The sequence below is a fragment of the Opisthorchis viverrini genome (assembly GCF_000715545.1).
Source record: "Opisthorchis viverrini unplaced genomic scaffold opera_v5_85, whole genome shotgun sequence".
Lineage (NCBI taxonomy): Eukaryota > Metazoa > Platyhelminthes > Trematoda > Opisthorchiida > Opisthorchiidae > Opisthorchis > Opisthorchis viverrini.
The window spans coordinates 721,256-740,048 of NW_008751740.1; the positions used below are offsets into that span (position 1 = coordinate 721,256).

General features: G+C 46.1%; 2 protein-coding genes across 2 annotated transcripts in view; one reads left to right on the top strand and one right to left on the bottom strand.

Annotated features, from left to right (window-relative positions):
• Positions 1–18,793, top strand: part of T265_04834 (hypothetical protein) — a gene marked incomplete at both ends in the record, with an annotated part of 120,963 nt that overhangs the window by 94,364 nt on the left and 7,806 nt on the right. The window contains 6 exons of the mRNA XM_009169680.1: positions 3,285–5,896; positions 5,939–6,148; positions 6,708–7,158; positions 7,244–7,712; positions 11,416–14,133; positions 15,216–15,621. Of these exons, the coding sequence (XP_009167944.1) occupies positions 3,285–5,896; positions 5,939–6,148; positions 6,708–7,158; positions 7,244–7,712; positions 11,416–14,133; positions 15,216–15,621 (6,866 nt within the window). The remainder of the gene's footprint in view (positions 1–3,284; positions 5,897–5,938; positions 6,149–6,707; positions 7,159–7,243; positions 7,713–11,415; positions 14,134–15,215; positions 15,622–18,793) is intronic.
• Positions 16,364–18,793, bottom strand: part of T265_04836 (hypothetical protein) — a gene marked incomplete at both ends in the record, with an annotated part of 5,409 nt that continues 2,979 nt past the window's right edge. Inside the window, 2 exons of the mRNA XM_009169682.1 lie at positions 16,364–16,835; positions 17,884–18,729. Of these exons, the coding sequence (XP_009167946.1) occupies positions 16,364–16,835; positions 17,884–18,729 (1,318 nt within the window). The remainder of the gene's footprint in view (positions 16,836–17,883; positions 18,730–18,793) is intronic.

Genomic DNA, 18,793 nt, shown 5'->3' on the forward strand with positions numbered 1-18,793 from the left:
TCGCACCCACACAAACAAATGGATTCTCGATATATATATATATATATATATATATATATATATATATAATTATATTAAAAGCCCTACAGTGAAGAGAAGAGAAAAAGAGTGGGTGAGGGAGGGGACCTAGTGCTGGACTATGTCAAGCATGCTGAGGTGCCTACACCTCCAACCGCTCAATCAGACAATCTGGAAAGAAACTGACAGCAAGAACGCCACTGACATCGATCAGCCGCCATTTCTTGCAACATCTCCAGCCAAGCACAGACGGGGTCACGAGGACCCCATCCTGGGAGGCGTACAACACCAACAACGCCCAAACTCTTCGTGGTCTCTTTGACGCCTTTCTGCCAAGTCATGTGCTGTCCACCTCGCGGTTTGCGCCATCCTGAAGGAGGCACGGAGAACAACACTCGTCTCGGTGGATGGTGTTTCGGCATGCGTAGAACATGAACGAGCCATCGCAGTCGATGATGCTGGATGTTTTCTCGGATTGAGGTGCCTGCAACACAACCAAATACCCGTTTTCTAATTGCCTCGTTACTGACACGCTGATGCCATCCAAAGCCAGCCAAGCTTCTGAGCCATCGGAGGTCGAAAACCTGAAGACGCCCCACATCCTCTACCCGCAGAGGCCATGTCTCGCACCCATACAACAACGCTGTCCTTACTGTAGCCTGGTACACACGACCAGGTGTTGTGTACGACGAGGGTCAGAGTGCAACGACAATCAGAATGGCAATGGAAAAGACGGAGGGCCCGAAAGCTAGGCTTTATTCATCCAAAACTTTGACACTGAGAGCTGAAAACGGAAGAAAGTGATTTAGCAATAAATGATAAAACGTTTGAAAAACGGAGCAAATATACAACACCAGGTGTTTTGGAGACACTTCTGTTTAAGCGTTCGAAATCGATGAGTTTATCTGGTGTGTCAGAGGGTCAGGATTCACGTGTTATGGGGACCGAACCGGGGCCTAATACTCTCCCATCCGTGTGGAACAGCTGTAGTAATCGTGTCCACAGAATGAAGACTTTAGAGTTTAGATTAGTGTGGATATGATTTCAATAACCAAACTGCTTGTAATATTTAATTCTTTTTTCAAATTAGCAGAGCACTGTCAGGAAAACAGTTACCGTGATGTGACGGCATGGCTACATTGAGCTCCGAACGTCATACTGAATCGTTTACCGGCAAAGTTAGTTCTAAACTATATGATTTGTTTCGCCTTGTTTTATTGATCACCACCGCTATTTTTTCAGCTTGTTGGCCGCAAGGACTCTCCCTTGTGTCTGTCCGAAGCTGCTCCTGCATCTGAATGGCGTAAGTTTTCTCCCCATTATACTGCTTCCAGTTATGGATTTTCACGTGCTTGCCAGTATCTTATGCGTCAATATATTACTCTGGAACGATCGTGTGACACTGTCGACTATAGTGCCGGTAGCGGCGGATTACCAAATTTAGTCTTTGAGCTTTGGCACCGTCACGGTGTTCGACTTCCATGAAAATCCCAAAGGAAACACACAGCTTGAGATGTTGTCTCCATCCTCAACATGGACAACAACCCCCAATAATAAGTACTGTTGCCCAACTGCCCTATACTCTTGAGGAGAGAGTACAGTATGCACTTAAGGAAAACTATCAGAAAGAGGTTTCCTATATGTTGTACAGGCAACAGCTGAGCATTGTATGAGAACAGTACACCACCAATAGGATTGGCTGAACGTGCTTTGCAAAATTCGCGGGACACGAGGTCAGCACACAACAGAAGGCGAACTCCAGATCAACATTCCAGCTAGAAAATAACAACATAACATCCACCGGGATCAGTTTAATTTCCGGGCGGGTGTCAAGAATCCACATTAACCTAGTTTGACTGTAATCATTTTCCTTTTTTTCTGTGGCCATGTCATGGTACGTCCTCCAGATTCCCCCACATAGCTTAAACATTGAAATTTCAACCCTAAAATCAAGGTCGACTTTAACCAGTAATCTATTGAAATGTGTCGACACCATTTTTAATTGTAATTCTTCTGAGCTTATCGACCGACCTTACCGAGACTGCTCCGAACTCCTAGTTAAATTTGGTCGTCACATCAGGTCAGCTGCAGTCGGGATGTAGAAGGACGGTGCCTTACCGTGATTTTTTTTGTTAAGGATGCACTACACTTGATCCATCCTCTAAAAAGAAGCGAGCGAACGGCAGTAAGAATAGAAAACGCGGCAACTTAGCCTTTGGTTGAGGGCTATCAGTATTTCTGCTGAAGCTCTGAGCGACTGACCACGTAGTTCGTGATCTCAGGATTACTCCTCCTTGTGTTCAAGCAACCTAAAAGTTCACCTCGCGCGTCTCCTTTCAGCTGCATAACAGTAATGCGCTCAGGGGGTCTCACAGCTAAGGACTTGAGTTTTTTACGACCCTGCTATGGCTTCATGCACTTCTATGGATTTTCCTTCGCCCACACACTCCCTTGACCTTTATACGACCCTTTAAGGTTGTAGATTCATTTTTATTACCGAACGTCACATCCGAACATCATGTGGTGCATCATCATCATCATCATCATCATCATCATCATCATCATCATCATCATCATCATCATCATCATCATCATCAACATCATCATCATCATCATCATCATCATCATCATCATCATCATCATCATCATCATCGACAGCATGACATCAGTGTTCAACACCGATGCTTCACTGCCGTGCTGTGTGGTGCATTCTCAAATATACTCTACTTTGACCTTTGGAGATAAAGAACTGTTCACAGTTCAACCACTTGAATTGGCAGGCTGTTCTGCGAACAGTCTTCACTTTCAGTGGTTTAGTGGTACATGATGCTAGAATTATTTTTAAGAACTGTTCTCATAGGACCCGAGGCATCCCAGCGATCAAAACTCCAGCTACTGGCCTGTAGGCACGTGAGGTTTTGGTTCCCTCAGCCTAGGTTTAGGAATACTCTAAGTCTTATTCCTTCGGATTGCTTGTGAACTGCACAATGGAAGAATTATCTAACCGAGCTGGTTGCTTTGGCTCATTTCGCGAATCTTGTTGAGCCACAAAAGTTATGAAACCTTAAGCGGTTCACTAGTCCTGCTGTTAGTTTCCCAAGATTCAGATTACGGAGTTGACTTTATTGTGAATTAGCTAATCGAATTGACCTCAGCTGTTCCGAACGCACATGAAGCCTCTAACCATACGGTATCCTGACCAATGTGACATTATCATTTTTCCGTTGTTTTAAGGGAAACTACGACATACTGGACCAAATTTGCAGACAGTGCCAATGGATCACATCTGCCATGTATCAATGACCAGTTAGCTCTTTGGGACGTCACTACGCAAGTCTATCAGGATCCTCGGGATGATGTGGATGTAGCTACCTGCCTACTTCGTTGCTACGCCCTATCTTCACGTGTCGTACGCAATAAATTTAAGGGGCGAACACACACAACGTCGGATCGGAAATCCCTGCTTCCCTACTATGCGATCGGCTTGTATGAGTTCTTATGCTCGAGTTGGCAGCATATTCGTATCACATTAGAAGGCTGGGCCTCCCCATCATCTACACTCGTAAGCTACGCTCATTTACGTAATCGTGGTCCACCTTGGCATCTGGGTTATTTGTCGTCTACCGGGTCTCCTTGGCGAGCTCTGTGCCTTGTAACCACCGAATACGTGGAACTTATTCAATTGATAACGGACACTGAACATCTCCTCTCAGATAGCATCTCACCCTGCTTCAAAGACGAACAGACTCTACTTTCCGAACTGTTGGATGAATTCACCGATAACCAGCCTTCTGATCTTGAACCCCCATCTAGAGTTAATCGATCACCACTTCGACAGTCCACTCGTTGGAATCTTAGCTATACCGATCCTTGGCCCCGATGGCGCTGCGTGGCGTTCTCACCGGAGCAGTCAGCACAAGGCTGCTCATATCGTCAGGTTGCCGTAGGTTATTCGTGTGGTTCCATCGAAGTTATCGATTTGTTGGCTCTTTCAAACGAACCAAATGGCACTCGGCAAACTAGCATAGTTCTGTCATCGCCCTGCTCCTCACAATCTTCGGTTACTGACTTCAAGTCCTGCTTATTCCCACTAATTCACATAGCTTTCGTGGACAGTTGTCACTTGCTTGCTTGTCACTTCAGTGGACATGTCGATTTGTGGCACTTGGATTGGGAAGCAAAACGTTATCCTGCTCGTCTGATGGCAAGACTATGTGTGGAGCAGCTATGTCCGAACAAACGGACGAAGTTTCCCTTGACCGCTGCCGACTATGACTCACAGTCGAGCATTCTCGTTTTGGCTGGCCTCCGTTCGAATCCTGCGCCTGTTACTCAGCTAAATCAGTCGTTTGAGTTACATTCTTTCCACGTATCACTCTCCCCACCCTATTTAGCACATATACAGAGCTCTGAGTCTGATTCATGTTTGCCTGCTACTGGCCTTCTGTCCTACCTACATCGTGGGAAAACTGCTTTAACTCAGTGGATATCGGAAGTGATCCGTCACGTCCATCGTCCATATCCTTCGGGCACAGACGTGGTGGCATTCTTGCAGATGAATTCATCCGGACAAACCACTGTCATTGCAGCACTTCATTGTTTTGGCACATGTTCTGTTTGGTCTCTGCCGCGCTTGGATCCACTATTCTTAGTTCTTGGTTGCAGCCCTTCGGACGTGTCTCCCTCATCGAATGCCTTTGTGGATCCATCTCAGCCGTTCCGTTTGACCTGGTGGGCGCTACCTTCTAAGAAAGAAGACTCGGATGGTCTCACAGGGGCTGTTGATAACACTGATGATTTGGCTCAACTGGTTGTATTGCGTGAAAGAGGAGAACTAAGCATTCTGAAATTCGGTGATATGCAAATCGACAAACTGATGCTGGATGAACGACAAGTTCACGAATTGAATCTGTCCTGTTATGCATCATTCGCCTACGTCGACCAAGCCAGTTCTGGGAAAATTATATTACTTGATCAAAAAGCACCATCGGATGCATTATGGAAGACGGTGATTTTCGGGGATAAAACAGATGCGAACCGACGTGTTTTACGCGCAATTCGCTTGTCTTCCACCACTCCATCGGGTCTGTACAATCATCTCATACGGAAGGGCTGCTACCAGGATGCCATTCAGTTGGCGTTACGCCATCAGCAAGATGTCGAACTGGTCTACCAGCAACAGTGGTTAGATCTGAGTCGCCAAGTCTCTGATCTATGCGGCTTACCTACTATAATTGACTCCACCCTTGCCTTGATACGGCATCGTCCCATGTGGGTACTTCGACAGTGTTTGTCTTTTATCCCATCAACCCATGCCAATGTCTCAGTATCTGCGGGAGATTTTTTCGCTTCTATGCGACACTTATTAAAACTGGGTTTGGAGCGCGTCTCCGATCTTTCTACTGAGCACACCGAGCAGATGCAAGAGGCAGTGCGAACTCAACTACTTCGACGTCTGTTTCATGTCGAATGTCTTGCAGACATACTTTTGGCTGAACAAGCTAACGAGGACGAACCCTTTTTAACGGATCCAACAGTAAACTATCATTATCCATTGGATTGTTTGGTCGAACATCTTCATGCCTTTCGCCAACATGCTCTACTAGATATCGCTCGATTTTACGCAGACTCTGAGCGGTTCTCAGCTGTTTGTGTAATGATGAATAAGTTTCCACTTACTGTGGGCTCTCATCGCCTAGCTCTCGCTTCCAGTCTGTGTGAGACGATTCATCCCGCATCTTATGTAACACATCTGTTGGCGCCTCCCTCATTTCCTGTCGAGGCAGAGCCTCCCTATGCCAGTCGAGGGACAGAATTTGAAATGACTGCTGTGGAACGTCTGTATTCTGAACTCACTTTCCCTGCTGCCGAGTTGACGGTAGACTTTCGAACACAGGATAGTGGTAAGAGATACGCACAGAAGCTAATTACGTGGTTAATGAGACGCGCCCGTCAGATTGATACTCGTGCAGGATTAGTAAGTCATTCCCTTGCGTTGTTGGAGCTGGGTGAAGCGATCTGCCTACAATTTGCCTGCGATGGATCAATCGAACCGCAAGACGGATCGGAACTGCATGACTGTTTGGTTTCGCTGAGAAGACTGCGTTTCGAATTTACACAGCTCAGTCAGGTAAGTACGTTGTGGTAAAGCCATACCCCTCTTTATGAAATTTTCAGGTGGAGATGACAATTCTCCCCTTCTAAGTTACGAAACTCCATCTAGATACCCACGATTATGCATTAAATGCTATGTACTTTAGTATCTTGCACAGCTACGTCCGACTGAACCATTAGTGTTTCATTTATTTTGCTCAGCATCTGACTGACGATGCTCTGTTTTACTCGGAGGTCATGGTTGCATTGTCAGAATGCTAATTTTGCTGAGCATAACTATTAGTTCTGCAAGTCAACTGCGTTTTCCATGAAACAAAGACTGAAAGTCAGTTAGCTTCCGCGTCCGTGTATTCGTTCCTGGCGGAGGAATGGTAAAGACAGGGATCAGCACGAATTCTGGGAACTTTAAAATTTTTAAATTTCCTAAAATTCACTAGCATTGAAAAAAGATCCGCTTGTAGTGGGCCATGTGAAGGCGCCGGCTTTTTTATTTACGTTTCTCGCGCACAGCGTTGCGTGAAAACTGATCTAATGGCTCATGCATCTGGTTCGTTTTTATCCTATTTCCAATACAGATAGTGTACGAAGTATCGAAAGACACTCGAACGAACCCAACCCGAGCTAGTCTTTCAGTTCAATCGTCATCAAAGCAGATTGCACTGGCTCGCTTTGGTTTTTCTCACTTCTCTAAATTGAGCATTGAAGATCGAATTGACCTACTGCTACAAATAAAACGGGCCAAAATGGTGATGCAGAAATCTCACATTGTCCATCCAGTTTTACTTAGCTGGGGTCAGCTAATGGTTTATATAAAACAAATCGGAGACGGAAGACATATTCGAAAATGGACCACCTACAGCCTAGTACGGCTCGCAAGCTACCATACGTTTGACATACTTGCTCAGCTTGCCGGAATGATTGAAGCTGGAACCCTGCGTCAGTTGTTTCAAGAAATACTGCCTCCTTTACCGTTCCAACATTCGGCAAGACGTGTCCTCAATTACCGCGATTCTTGTGGTCTGACAGGTCAGTGTCTCTTACAAGCGATGACTCGTCCGAATCTGCTTTTGGCGTACTGTCCTTACACAGAAGTTCCTTTTCCCTATTCCAGATATGGAGCTGCTGACCTGCATATTGGAAGCCGTCTCGCAGTACGAACCAGCTGTCACAATGCAAGTCGATAAACAACCGGCTGATACCTTCAAGATCTACCTGAAGGATGTGAACCATTTGATTAGTCTGTTGTTTCGGTGTTTGGCTAATTCGGCTAATTTGCCAGCAGATAAGAACGAATCCGCGCAGTTGACGTGCGCACTGCAAATCTTTGCTAAGTGTGCGTCCGCGCTGACCAGCTTGCTCAGTCTCTCTGCATCCATTGAAAAGCAATTGGGCCACACAGTTCGTCTGGGTGTTACATCCGTGGGTGATTTTGCGCGCTGTGCTTACGATACTTCTCGCTTACAACGTTTCCTTGCCCACTGGATGTCAACCATACTTGGTCTGCTACACCCCGAAAACGTGACGAAAGCTCCGGGACCCTGTGAAGAGGCGGAGAAAGAACAGTTATTGAAGAAAGTGGAGTAAGTGTCAAACGCAAGTGTGCTTTGTATCGAGTTTTTTGTGCGCGAAATTCTCGTGGTACAATTATATTATCCCACAATCATCACCAACCGGTGGGGAACATCAAGTCTGCCTTCCAACTTCTCCTGTCTAGGCTTGGGTAACCTGACAGTATCCCAGCCCTCGTGCTCCCTTTTGGTGACATGGCAGCTAGGCACCGAGAAGGTGTTACAGCTGAATGATTATTTTTTTATCAACCGGTTTATTTATTTATCCACAACATGAAACTAATCTTGTACTCTGTAATTTCATGTTGTTCTGTCATCTCGGTGTTTAGCATACTTAGTGTTGATATGTGTAGGTTTCCATCATCCTATTCCTCCACCACTTTGCCTTCATTGATGGCAATGACTGACTTTTCGTGGAAAGTCTGAACGGCATCAAGGGGCGATGTTGCTCAGCTGTGGAGCCAACTGCCATGCCACCAGAAGGAAGCACGAGGGGTGGAATACTGCCAGGTTGCTCAAGCCTAAACAGGGGAAGTCGAGAGGCAGAGGTCGGTTTCGAACCACGGACCTTTCGGTCAGTGAATTCGCGCTCTAACCATTGAGCAATCGCGCCAATGGGGGGTGGGTGGATGTACTGATGACTGGCAACAATCTTGGCTTTGAGTCGTTCATAGTTTGGTAGTCCGTGTCCTCTGTGACTTGTAAAGGGTATGTTTGTAGAGTTTTGCCTATTGGAACCACCTGGATTCCTCAATCAGCGCTTCTCTGATATATTTCCCTACGTCTGAGGAAAGAAGGCCGTCGCAGACAAGCTGAGAGAATCGGTAACAGTTCCCATCTTCAAAAAGAGGCTCGTATTGAGCGTGGTGATCACAAGGGACCAGCTTGACCCCAGTCGTGACGATACTTTTGGCGTCACCTGGGCCTCTTCGCCTTTCGGTTACCCGTGAAGCATTGACTCGAGAGCATCAAGCGGAATTCCGGCCTGGTTGGGTTTGCGTTGACCAAATCTTCGCACTTCGTCAGGCGCTAGGAGAACGCCATATGTATAAGTGACCTACAATCTTAGTATTCATGGATTTCTAAGGTGCATTCGACTCAGTTGGCCATTCTGTTATCCTTAGTATACCTGCCCAGCAAGGAATGCCCCAAAAGTTTGTGAATATAGTAGGTCCTTCGTACTCTCAGACTTCCGGACGTGTGAGAGTATACGGAGTGCCCTCCGAAAGCTTCCGTACACAAAATAATATCCGTCAGTGCTGCCCATTCTCTCCATTCCCATTTAATTTCGCTTTGGACAAGTTAATGAGGCCGATGTTGGATGTTGTTCAAATTGCTGCTGACGAAAACCTTGTCGATCTGGAATACGCAGACGACATCGTTTCCCTTTTCGAAGTCGAGAAAAGGGTGCTTATAAACTGATCAAAATCATCCCGTTCTTCAGCTTGCGCTTTGTAAGGCAGTGGCCTGTTCAGTGACTGCATGTCAGATGAGATCAGTGCATGAATCTCTAAAGCTCGGGTCGGTTTGCCAATAACCAAACGTCTTCAAATATTCGACAACCGTTTTGACAGAACCATAGCTCGTATAGCCTGTTGTTGGAGAATGGGGCAAGATGGTTCAAGTAGTTAAAGCGCGAATTTACTGACCGGAAGGTTCATGGTTCGAATCCAACCTCTGCCTCTCGACTTCCCCTGTCTAGGCTTGGGCAACCTGACAGTAGCCCAGCCCTCGTGCTTCCTTCGTGTGGCATGGCAGTTAGGCATCGAAAGGGTGCTACAGCTGAGTGATTGATTGTTGTTGTTGGAGAATCCACAACGAAGCAACTAAAAAAGCGACTCTTCGGCTGTGCAATGGGACGGCGAATTTGTCCAGCACAAGAAGCTGCGTTGGTTAGGCCATGTACGGAGCATGCCGAATTATCGTTTACCGATGAGGATGCTGTTTCCCGCCCCCGATCTAGGGTGGTACCGACAGAGCGGTGCTCAATTTCTGACCTGGTAGAGCTGTATGAAAGAAACTATGAGTGCTCTCGGTGAGACCCGTCTTCCGAGAATCGCCTGATCACCCTTGTACATGGTTGGAGGCGCTGCCAGATATAGCCGCTAATCGATATCAGCGGCGTTCTTGTAATCAGTTTCTCTCCAGATCATCTGAGTCAGTGTCTGGAGTTGTAGGCACCTCGGAATGATTGCGGTAGGTTAGCACAAAGTCACTTTCCAATCCATGTTTATTCTTTTCTTCACAATAAGGTTTTCAACTAAAAATAACGGTTGTACGGCAGAGATGCCTCGGCGTTGAGCACGGATGTTATGGCGATGATGATGACTGATTATATCCAAGCATTCTCATCTACCCTATAACTCTGATAAAGAATGGTCGGTTCCATCACCCCCCCTTGCTGCCTTCCCATCCACAGGCTAAACTAATGGATTTATTCGAACGTACACCTCACGGCTTGAATACCTTTCATCACCTTCTCTCCGCTAATTGTTCCCGACAGCACCACGTTCAGACTAGCAGCGGAGATGCAGTTATCTGCACAGTTCTTATAAGCAACGACGTCAAGTCAGAGTTCATTTCAATCTTGCCGGTTTTCTGCAACAACGCAGCTCAGCTCACCGGTTGTCAATACTGAGTGGTGCGAATTGGTGTTCTGTTCACTCAGTGTTTGTTGTGGTATGAAGCCAGTCTGCAGTTGTCTTGCCCTAATGGTCAGTTGTGCCGTCCCGTTTGATCTACCCGGACAACATTTGTGTTAGATGACCAAAACGGTCCATAGTAAGCACTATTTTTACGGGCTGTTTCTTAGTCTAGCGCGTCCTCACTCAGAATGTTTCCACCAAACAGGCCTTAACAATAAAAACTGGGAAATTGTTCTTTCTTATGAGAATTTTTCGCAAAAATAGAATCGCTGGATACCCATTTCTTTCGCCAACGGCTGAATTTTCACTACATTTGTCCAAACATGATTTACTGTTAGGCTGCGTAGCCTAGTGCGACCCAGAAACCTCATCACGAGTTTTGTGCTATATTTGTTTTGATTGGTTAGCGGGATCTTTTCGTCACGTTGCCTTCAGCTTTGACTCAACGATTTTTAAAGCATTCTTGCTTCATCCATGATTGCACGTCCGATACACATCCGCTGTCTGTATCCCGTGTCTGACGTAGTAAGCTGGTCCAAACAGACACACGACTACAGCGTGTACATTAATGGCAACACGTGTGGCGACGGCGACGAGATTCGAATCCTCGTCGGGAACTCCAGTGGTAGCAATATGATGTCACTAACATTCTCGTTATTATTTCTCTCCAATTCCTATGATTTGATGTTCCAGATAGCTCGTGGAGGTTTTTGCAAACAGACCCGTCACCTCCTTTTCTGTGGCCTGTCATAACAGGGATTGTATTCCAACTGTTTATCACGGCCGTACGGCAGTGAAGCACCGTTCAGCTGTGCCGGTGCCTAGCTGCCATCCCACCCGAAGGAAACACGAGGGCTGGGATACTGCCAGGTTGCCCAAGCCTAGACAGGGGAAGTCGAGAGGCGAAGGTGGGATTCGAACCACGGACCTTCCGGTCAGTAAATTCCGCGCTCTTACACTTGGGCCGTCTCGCACATATTGGGATAACCCAAATATCGAATAATTAACTTTTAATCAAACAAGGTTTCATTATATACCTCTACTAACCGTTATATTTTTACTACCCTCAGGTCTTTTATCGGGCAACTTCGAGATCTTCTACACAAAGCATTGAGTGGTTGTCCTGCGGAACAATGGATCCCCACGGGACTGCAGTTTTCACTGCTCACTGCCGGAAATATTCAGTTATTCGAACTTTCTGAGCGTATGCAGAGTGAATATCTCAACGACCAAGTAGAGGGCAAGTCGAGTTTGCATGTTTGGTCAATATGTTTGTTGCACGCGTTGCGCAACTACGTGGACACATGCGTGCCACGGGCTTCCCTTCAATCTGGAGTGAGGACGAAAAAACTAGAGTCCCTACCGCCAAATGAGCGAATGGCTCGACATTGTCTCAGCCTTTTCCTCACCCTTGATTCCCGCGTGCCACTTGATCGGTCTGTGAAAAAGGCCTTCGAAATGGAACAATGTCTTCTGGATGTTTCGGCCTTCTTGTCATCGGTGACTGAGCACCTCCCGTCCACACAGCAGTCTCTTCCAACGGCTCCTTTCCACTTGCGTCCCATGTGGACAACTGATTCCGAATCAATGAAACACCAACGCACCACGCTCTTCTCAATCGCTCTGCTAGCAATGCTCAAGAGTCTTCGACGCAGCCACACTAATCGACGGAAGTTTCTAGAACTGCTTGGAACAGATGCTCTTTTTCGCATCGGTAGACTATTTTTGCTAGATATGATCGCCACAACTGACTGTTTCGTACGGGCAGCTTTTAAATATCTGGCCACTACTTTTACGCACGTGCTTCCCATTGAGGTGACCGATCACATTTTGGAATTGGTCATTCAAGCCACTAGGATGTCTCATCCATCGGCATGGTCGATGTGTGCTCTTTGGGCGAGTCATTTTAGTGAAAAGAACAAACCGTGTCCACTTGAACCGGTAACTACTTCGACGGGATGGACTGCACTTCATGGCTTATTCCGAATCGCGCGAACAAAGCCCACAGAATCAAAAGATTCTATACTTCTTGATGATAGCACACTCATCGTGGAGGTGTTCCGCCTATGGCTTGCACAGTACGCACTGGCGCATGGACCGACTGACTACCTGGACAATCTCTATCGCCTGTTGGCAGTTTGCTGGTACCGTTTGGAGAGTTTGTTGACTGAGAATGCCGTAGAGGAACAGTTGGGGATGCTGCCACAGCCACTCCAGTCGTTGTGCCGGGAATTGCAAACGCGTGTCAGTGATGTAACACCTCGCCACTACTCGGCCATGTATGGGAAGGGCTCAAGTTTGGAAAGTCATTTGGAAGCGTGCCTTCCTTATCTGTATCTTCCTGTCAATTCGCCTACAAGTGACGTATTTATGACTGTATTAGTCGATGGACAACGCCTAAAGCATGGTCCAACAATTGATGTACGAGAACGTAGCTGGTGGAGATTGTTCTTACATCACTGGCTATTCACGGACCGTCGCTCCGATCCCGTACGCTATCCATCTCGGAAAACCCCGAGTCTTTCCACGTCAGCTGGTGATTTTCGTCTGTCTTTGGCCTACGCTGTTGTGGAAGCTACGTTTGTGAAACTTGGAGGAGACCTGGCGGTTCTGGATGATATTCTATTTCAACTTGCTTCATCAGTCAGATTAATGGAAACGCAAATCCCCGAGTATGTATTTCGACCGGAACCAGTATCGTTTGCAGACCAGTCACAACTGGTTACTCTTGCTTATGCTTTTGGTGCCTGGACCCAGCCGGATGACTCGTACCGTGCCTCAGACTGCTTCATTTCTGGCGAAATGGCGTTGGAGAACCTGTCGAAACCCGTTCTTGGTGTTGTACCCAAAGCTTTTCAATCGGTTGTGAATTTTTTTGGTTATAAGGCCGTTGCTCAGCAGTTATGTGACAGGGTGACTGCGATTCTTCCTGTTTTCGACAGCATCCGATTCAATGAGGACGAGGTGTACAAACAGCAAACTATCCAGACTCTGTGTGCGACTCATTTTTCTGTAGGTGTTCGTCTATGCTTGTATTCCAATAGACCGCTAGTTGAGGCTTGTAATGCGCGCCTGATTCACTTGTTTCTGGAACAACCAAGATGGAATTTAGAGGTGGAAGAGGAAATTACCCGCCTCGCATCTTGTATGTTGCAGTCCCACGACACTTCAAAATCGGATTTGTTACAGTTCTGCGAAGAAACACTGTATCCGTCGATCCAAGACCTACCGGCCTTGCGCCTATTATTCAGTCTAATAGCGGCTGCCGACGCCTGTTCGAATCAGACCTGTCTGCTTGACGAAATTCCTGTGGACACACATCAATCGATATTGACTCTGTTTACCTCCTGTCCCAACTGCACTCGTCTTGCGGAGCAAATTGGATATGCGCGTTTTATCCAGTTATTAAAATCACCCTTCTCACAGGAAACGAATGGTTGGCGACATCACGAGTTATCAGTCTATTTGATCACAGAACAGATGGCTGGGACAGTTGCCAAGATGCTGTCTCTTTTCCCCGCGACCATTGAATCTCGACTATCTCCCGGTGACCTTTATGCTATGTACAGTTTGAATACCCTTCAAAGTGAATCTTCTTTCCGGCAATTTCAAGACAAGTCTTCCACGCTTCGTCCTTTGTTGCAGAACATTTGTCTCCCAATGGATGTGGATTCGTTTGAGCGCTTACGAAATTGGGTGTATGAGTTCGTTTTCAACAAAATGAGTAACCAACTGACAGTTGAACAACGACGTTGGGTTCTGGCGGAAACAGCCGATTTTTTGAGAAGGTGCGTTTAATTGTATTTCTACTAGTATTTTTCAGTGGTATTTTCTTGATTTAAACTTTTCAACACATCGCTCCTCTGATCGCGTTTGTCCTATAAATCGCTTAATCCGAGGTCGAAATAACCAGCATCAAACTCCAGATGGCCAATCGTATGTAATTGGGCGCTCAGCTGAAATCGTTCAGATGTAGCACCTTTTCGGGACCTAAAAGCCATGCCACCCGAAGGAGGTACAAGGGCTGGGATACTGCCACGTTTCCCAAGCCTAGACAGGGGAAGTCGGGAGGCAGAGGTCGGTTTCGAACCACGAACCTTCCGCTCTAGCCCCTGAGCCATCTCGTCCCCTAATACAAATCATTATCGCTGCACAGAAGGCTGACAAGGCGGTTCTCATTCGATAATTCGCTCGTTTCTGAAGGAATTGGTGAGTTGCGAAGTAGTATTAAACCGCTCCTGTCTGAACATACCAGACACCATCTTACGCGAAATGTGGTAGTACTCGTATTTAGTTGTGATATATTTGTTAGCAACGTGTTTAGCCCAGAATATAAGTATGACATGGATGAGATATCCACCGTGAATCATTGAGCAGCGCACTTTATGGCTATCAAACTTCCCTTTCATGTGGCGATCAAGTCGTTCCGGTTCCGTTTCGGTTATTTAATAAAAAAATAATTGTTCAGCTGTAGCACCTTTATGTGCCTAGCTGCCATGCCACCCGAAGGTTGCACGAGGGCTGGGATACTGCCAGGTTGCCCAAACCTAGACAGCGGAAGTCGAGAGGCAGAGGTCGGGTTCGAACCACGGACCTTTTGGTCAGTAAATCCGCACTCTAACCACTTGAGCCATCTCGGTTATTTGCTTACCAACCAATCAGAACATCTGGACATCACTGGTTGCGTAAATCCGCAACCACTTGAGCCATCTCGGTTATTTGCTTACCAACCAATCAGAACATCTGGACATCACTGGTTGCTACCCTGTCCGACTGTATCAAATTTTACTATATTGTATTATGTCATATCTTATGTTACATTACGTTACATAATGAAATAATACGTTGTATTCTAGTATTATCGAATCAGGTCAAATTGTGTTGCTAACCACCTATTGAATCTGTTTACCAGCGGAACCGAATTGCCGCCAGAAACCGAGGAACTGCGACAGAAAGTGCTAGAACAAATCCGATTGAGTCTCACTCAGTTCGACTCCGTCGTGCGTCATCTATCATTCGTTCCGTTTCCACGCAAATCTGCTCCTGAAAAGCAAACTGAACCTGATCGGCCTTCGCCCTCTGGGTTTTACGCTCAATTTCTCATCCTCACACCTGGACTGGAGTCACAAGCCATCGATCTTTTGGAACAACTAATTGAGACGGTCTCCTCCTCGGATCAATTTGAAACAGACGGGGGGAACATTGTGAACGACAAGATGGAGTGGTTCGCCAATTATCTCCCCTTGTGCCTCCATGTCCTACAGCTCTCCTCTTGTGTAAGCGATTATCAAAAGAGCATCGTAAACCAGGGATTTTTATGCACTCCGTTGAGTCTTTCGTTCCAACCAATGAGTGTAGTTCACGTCCGATTTGTGTCCAAGTAGAATATAAGCTTGACGACAGTTCAAGGATTATACCTACCTGTTGAGTCCAAAGAAGGCGAAAGTGATCGAAGAAATTTCAGAAGCCTTAGGAGTAACTTTTACCGCTTAGATTGTTAGTCTTTTTTTATGTTGTTTGATCTGGGACGGTTAAAATCTGTAGCATTAATATTTGTAATGTACTACTCATAAGGGAGTAACTTGCTTAGATTGTTAGTCTTTTTTTATGTTGTTTGATCTGGGACGGTTAAAATCTGTAGCATTAATATTTGTAATGTACTACACTACTCGTTGCTGAAAATCCATCGACAGCCCACGACCAGTTTCGCCCTTCTTGGGGCTCATCAAGTAGAACGTAAGGTTGACGGAAACCCGGGGACTGCGCCTACCTGATGAGCCCCAAGAAGGGCGAAACTGGTCGTGGGCTGTCGATGGATTTTCAGCAACCTTATGAGTAGTACATTACAAATATTAATGCTACAGATTTTAACCGTCCCAGATCAAACAACATAAAAAAAGACTAACAATCTAAGCGGTAAAAGTTACTCCTAAGGCTTCTGAAATTTCTTCGATCACTTTCGCCTTCTTTGGACTCAACAGGTAGGTATAATCCTTGAACTGTCGTCAAGCTTATATTCTACTTGGACACAAATCGGACGTGAACTACACTCATTGGTTGGAACGAAAGACTCAACGGAGTGCATAAAAATCCCTGGTTTACGATGCTCTTTTGATAATCGCTTACACAAGAGGAGAGCTGTAGGACATGGAGGCACAAGGGGAGATAATTGGCGAACCACTCCATCTTGTCGTTCACAATGTTCCCCCCGTCTGTTTCAAATTGATCCGAGGAGGAGACCGTCTCAATTAGTTGTTCCAAAAGATCGATGGCTTGTGACTCCAGTCCAGGTGTGAGGATGAGAAATTGAGCGTAAAACCCAGAGGGCGAAGGCCGATCAGGTTCAGTTTGCTTTTCAGGAGCAGATTTGCGTGGAAACGGAACGAATGATAGATGACGCACGACGGAGTCGAACTGAGTGAGACTCAATCGGATTTGTTCTAGCACTTTCTGTCGCAGTTCCTCGGTTTCTGGCGGCAATTCGGTTCCGCTGGTAAACAGATTCAATAGGTGGTTAGCAACACAATTTGACCTGATTCGATAATACTAGAATACAACGTATTATTTCATTATGTAACGTAATGTAACATAAGATATGACATAATACAATATAGTAAAATTTGATACAGTCGGACAGGGTAGCAACCAGTGATGTCCAGATGTTCTGATTGGTTGGTAAGCAAATAACCGAGATGGCTCAAGTGGTTAGAGTGCGGATTTACTGACCAAAAGGTCCGTGGTTCGAACCCGACCTCTGCCTCTCGACTTCCGCTGTCTAGGTTTGGGCAACCTGGCAGTATCCCAGCCCTCGTGCAACCTTCGGGTGGCATGGCAGCTAGGCACATAAAGGTGCTACAGCTGAACAATTATTTTTTTATTAAATAACCGAAACGGAACCGGAACGACTTGATCGCCACATGAAAGGGAAGTTTGATAGCCATAAAGTGCGCTGCTCAATGATTCACGGTGGATATCTCATCCATGTCATACTTATATTCTGGGCTAAACACGTTGCTAACAAATATATCACAACTAAATACGAGTACTACCACATTTCGCGTAAGATGGTGTCTGGTATGTTCAGACAGGAGCGGTTTAATACTACTTCGCAACTCACCAATTCCTTCAGAAACGAGCGAATTATCGAATGAGAACCGCCTTGTCAGCCTTCTGTGCAGCGATAATGATTTGTATTAGGGGACGAGATGGCTCAGGGGCTAGAGCGGAAGGTTCGTGGTTCGAAACCGACCTCTGCCTCCCGACTTCCCCTGTCTAGGCTTGGGAAACGTGGCAGTATCCCAGCCCTTGTACCTCCTTCGGGTGGCATGGCTTTTAGGTCCCGAAAAGGTGCTACATCTGAACGATTTCAGCTGAGCGCCCAATTACATACGATTGGCCATCTGGAGTTTGATGCTGGTTATTTCGACCTCGGATTAAGCGATTTATAGGACAAACGCGATCAGAGGAGCGATGTGTTGAAAAGTTTAAATCAAGAAAATACCACTGAAAAATACTAGTAGAAATACAATTAAACGCACCTTCTCAAAAAATCGGCTGTTTCCGCCAGAACCCAACGTCGTTGTTCAACTGTCAGTTGGTTACTCATTTTGTTGAAAACGAACTCATACACCCAATTTCGTAAGCGCTCAAACGAATCCACATCCATTGGGAGACAAATGTTCTGCAACAAAGGACGAAGCGTGGAAGACTTGTCTTGAAATTGCCGGAAAGAAGATTCACTTTGAAGGGTATTCAAACTGTACATAGCATAAAGGTCACCGGGAGATAGTCGAGATTCAATGGTCGCGGGGAAAAGAGACAGCATCTTGGCAACTGTCCCAGCCATCTGTTCTGTGATCAAATAGACTGATAACTCGTGATGTCGCCAACCATTCGTTTCCTGTGAGAAGGGTGATTTTAATAACTGGATAAAACGCGCATATCCAATTTGCTCCGCAAGACGAGTGCAGTTGGGACAGGAGGTAAACAGAGTCAATATCGATTGATGTGTGTCCACAGGAATTTCGTCAAGCAGACAGGTCTGATTCGAACAGGCGTCGGCAGCCGCTATTAGACTGAATAATAGGCGCAAGGCCGGTAGGTCTTGGATCGACGGATACAGTGTTTCTTCGCAGAACTGTAACAAATCCGATTTTGAAGTGTCGTGGGACTGCAACATACAAGATGCGAGGCGGGTAATTTCCTCTTCCACCTCTAAATTCCATCTTGGTTGTTCCAGAAACAAGTGAATCAGGCGCGCATTACAAGCCTCAACTAGCGGTCTATTGGAATACAAGCATAGACGAACACCTACAGAAAAATGAGTCGCACACAGAGTCTGGATAGTTTGCTGTTTGTACACCTCGTCCTCATTGAATCGGATGCTGTCGAAAACAGGAAGAATCGCAGTCACCCTGTCACATAACTGCTGAGCAACGGCCTTATAAC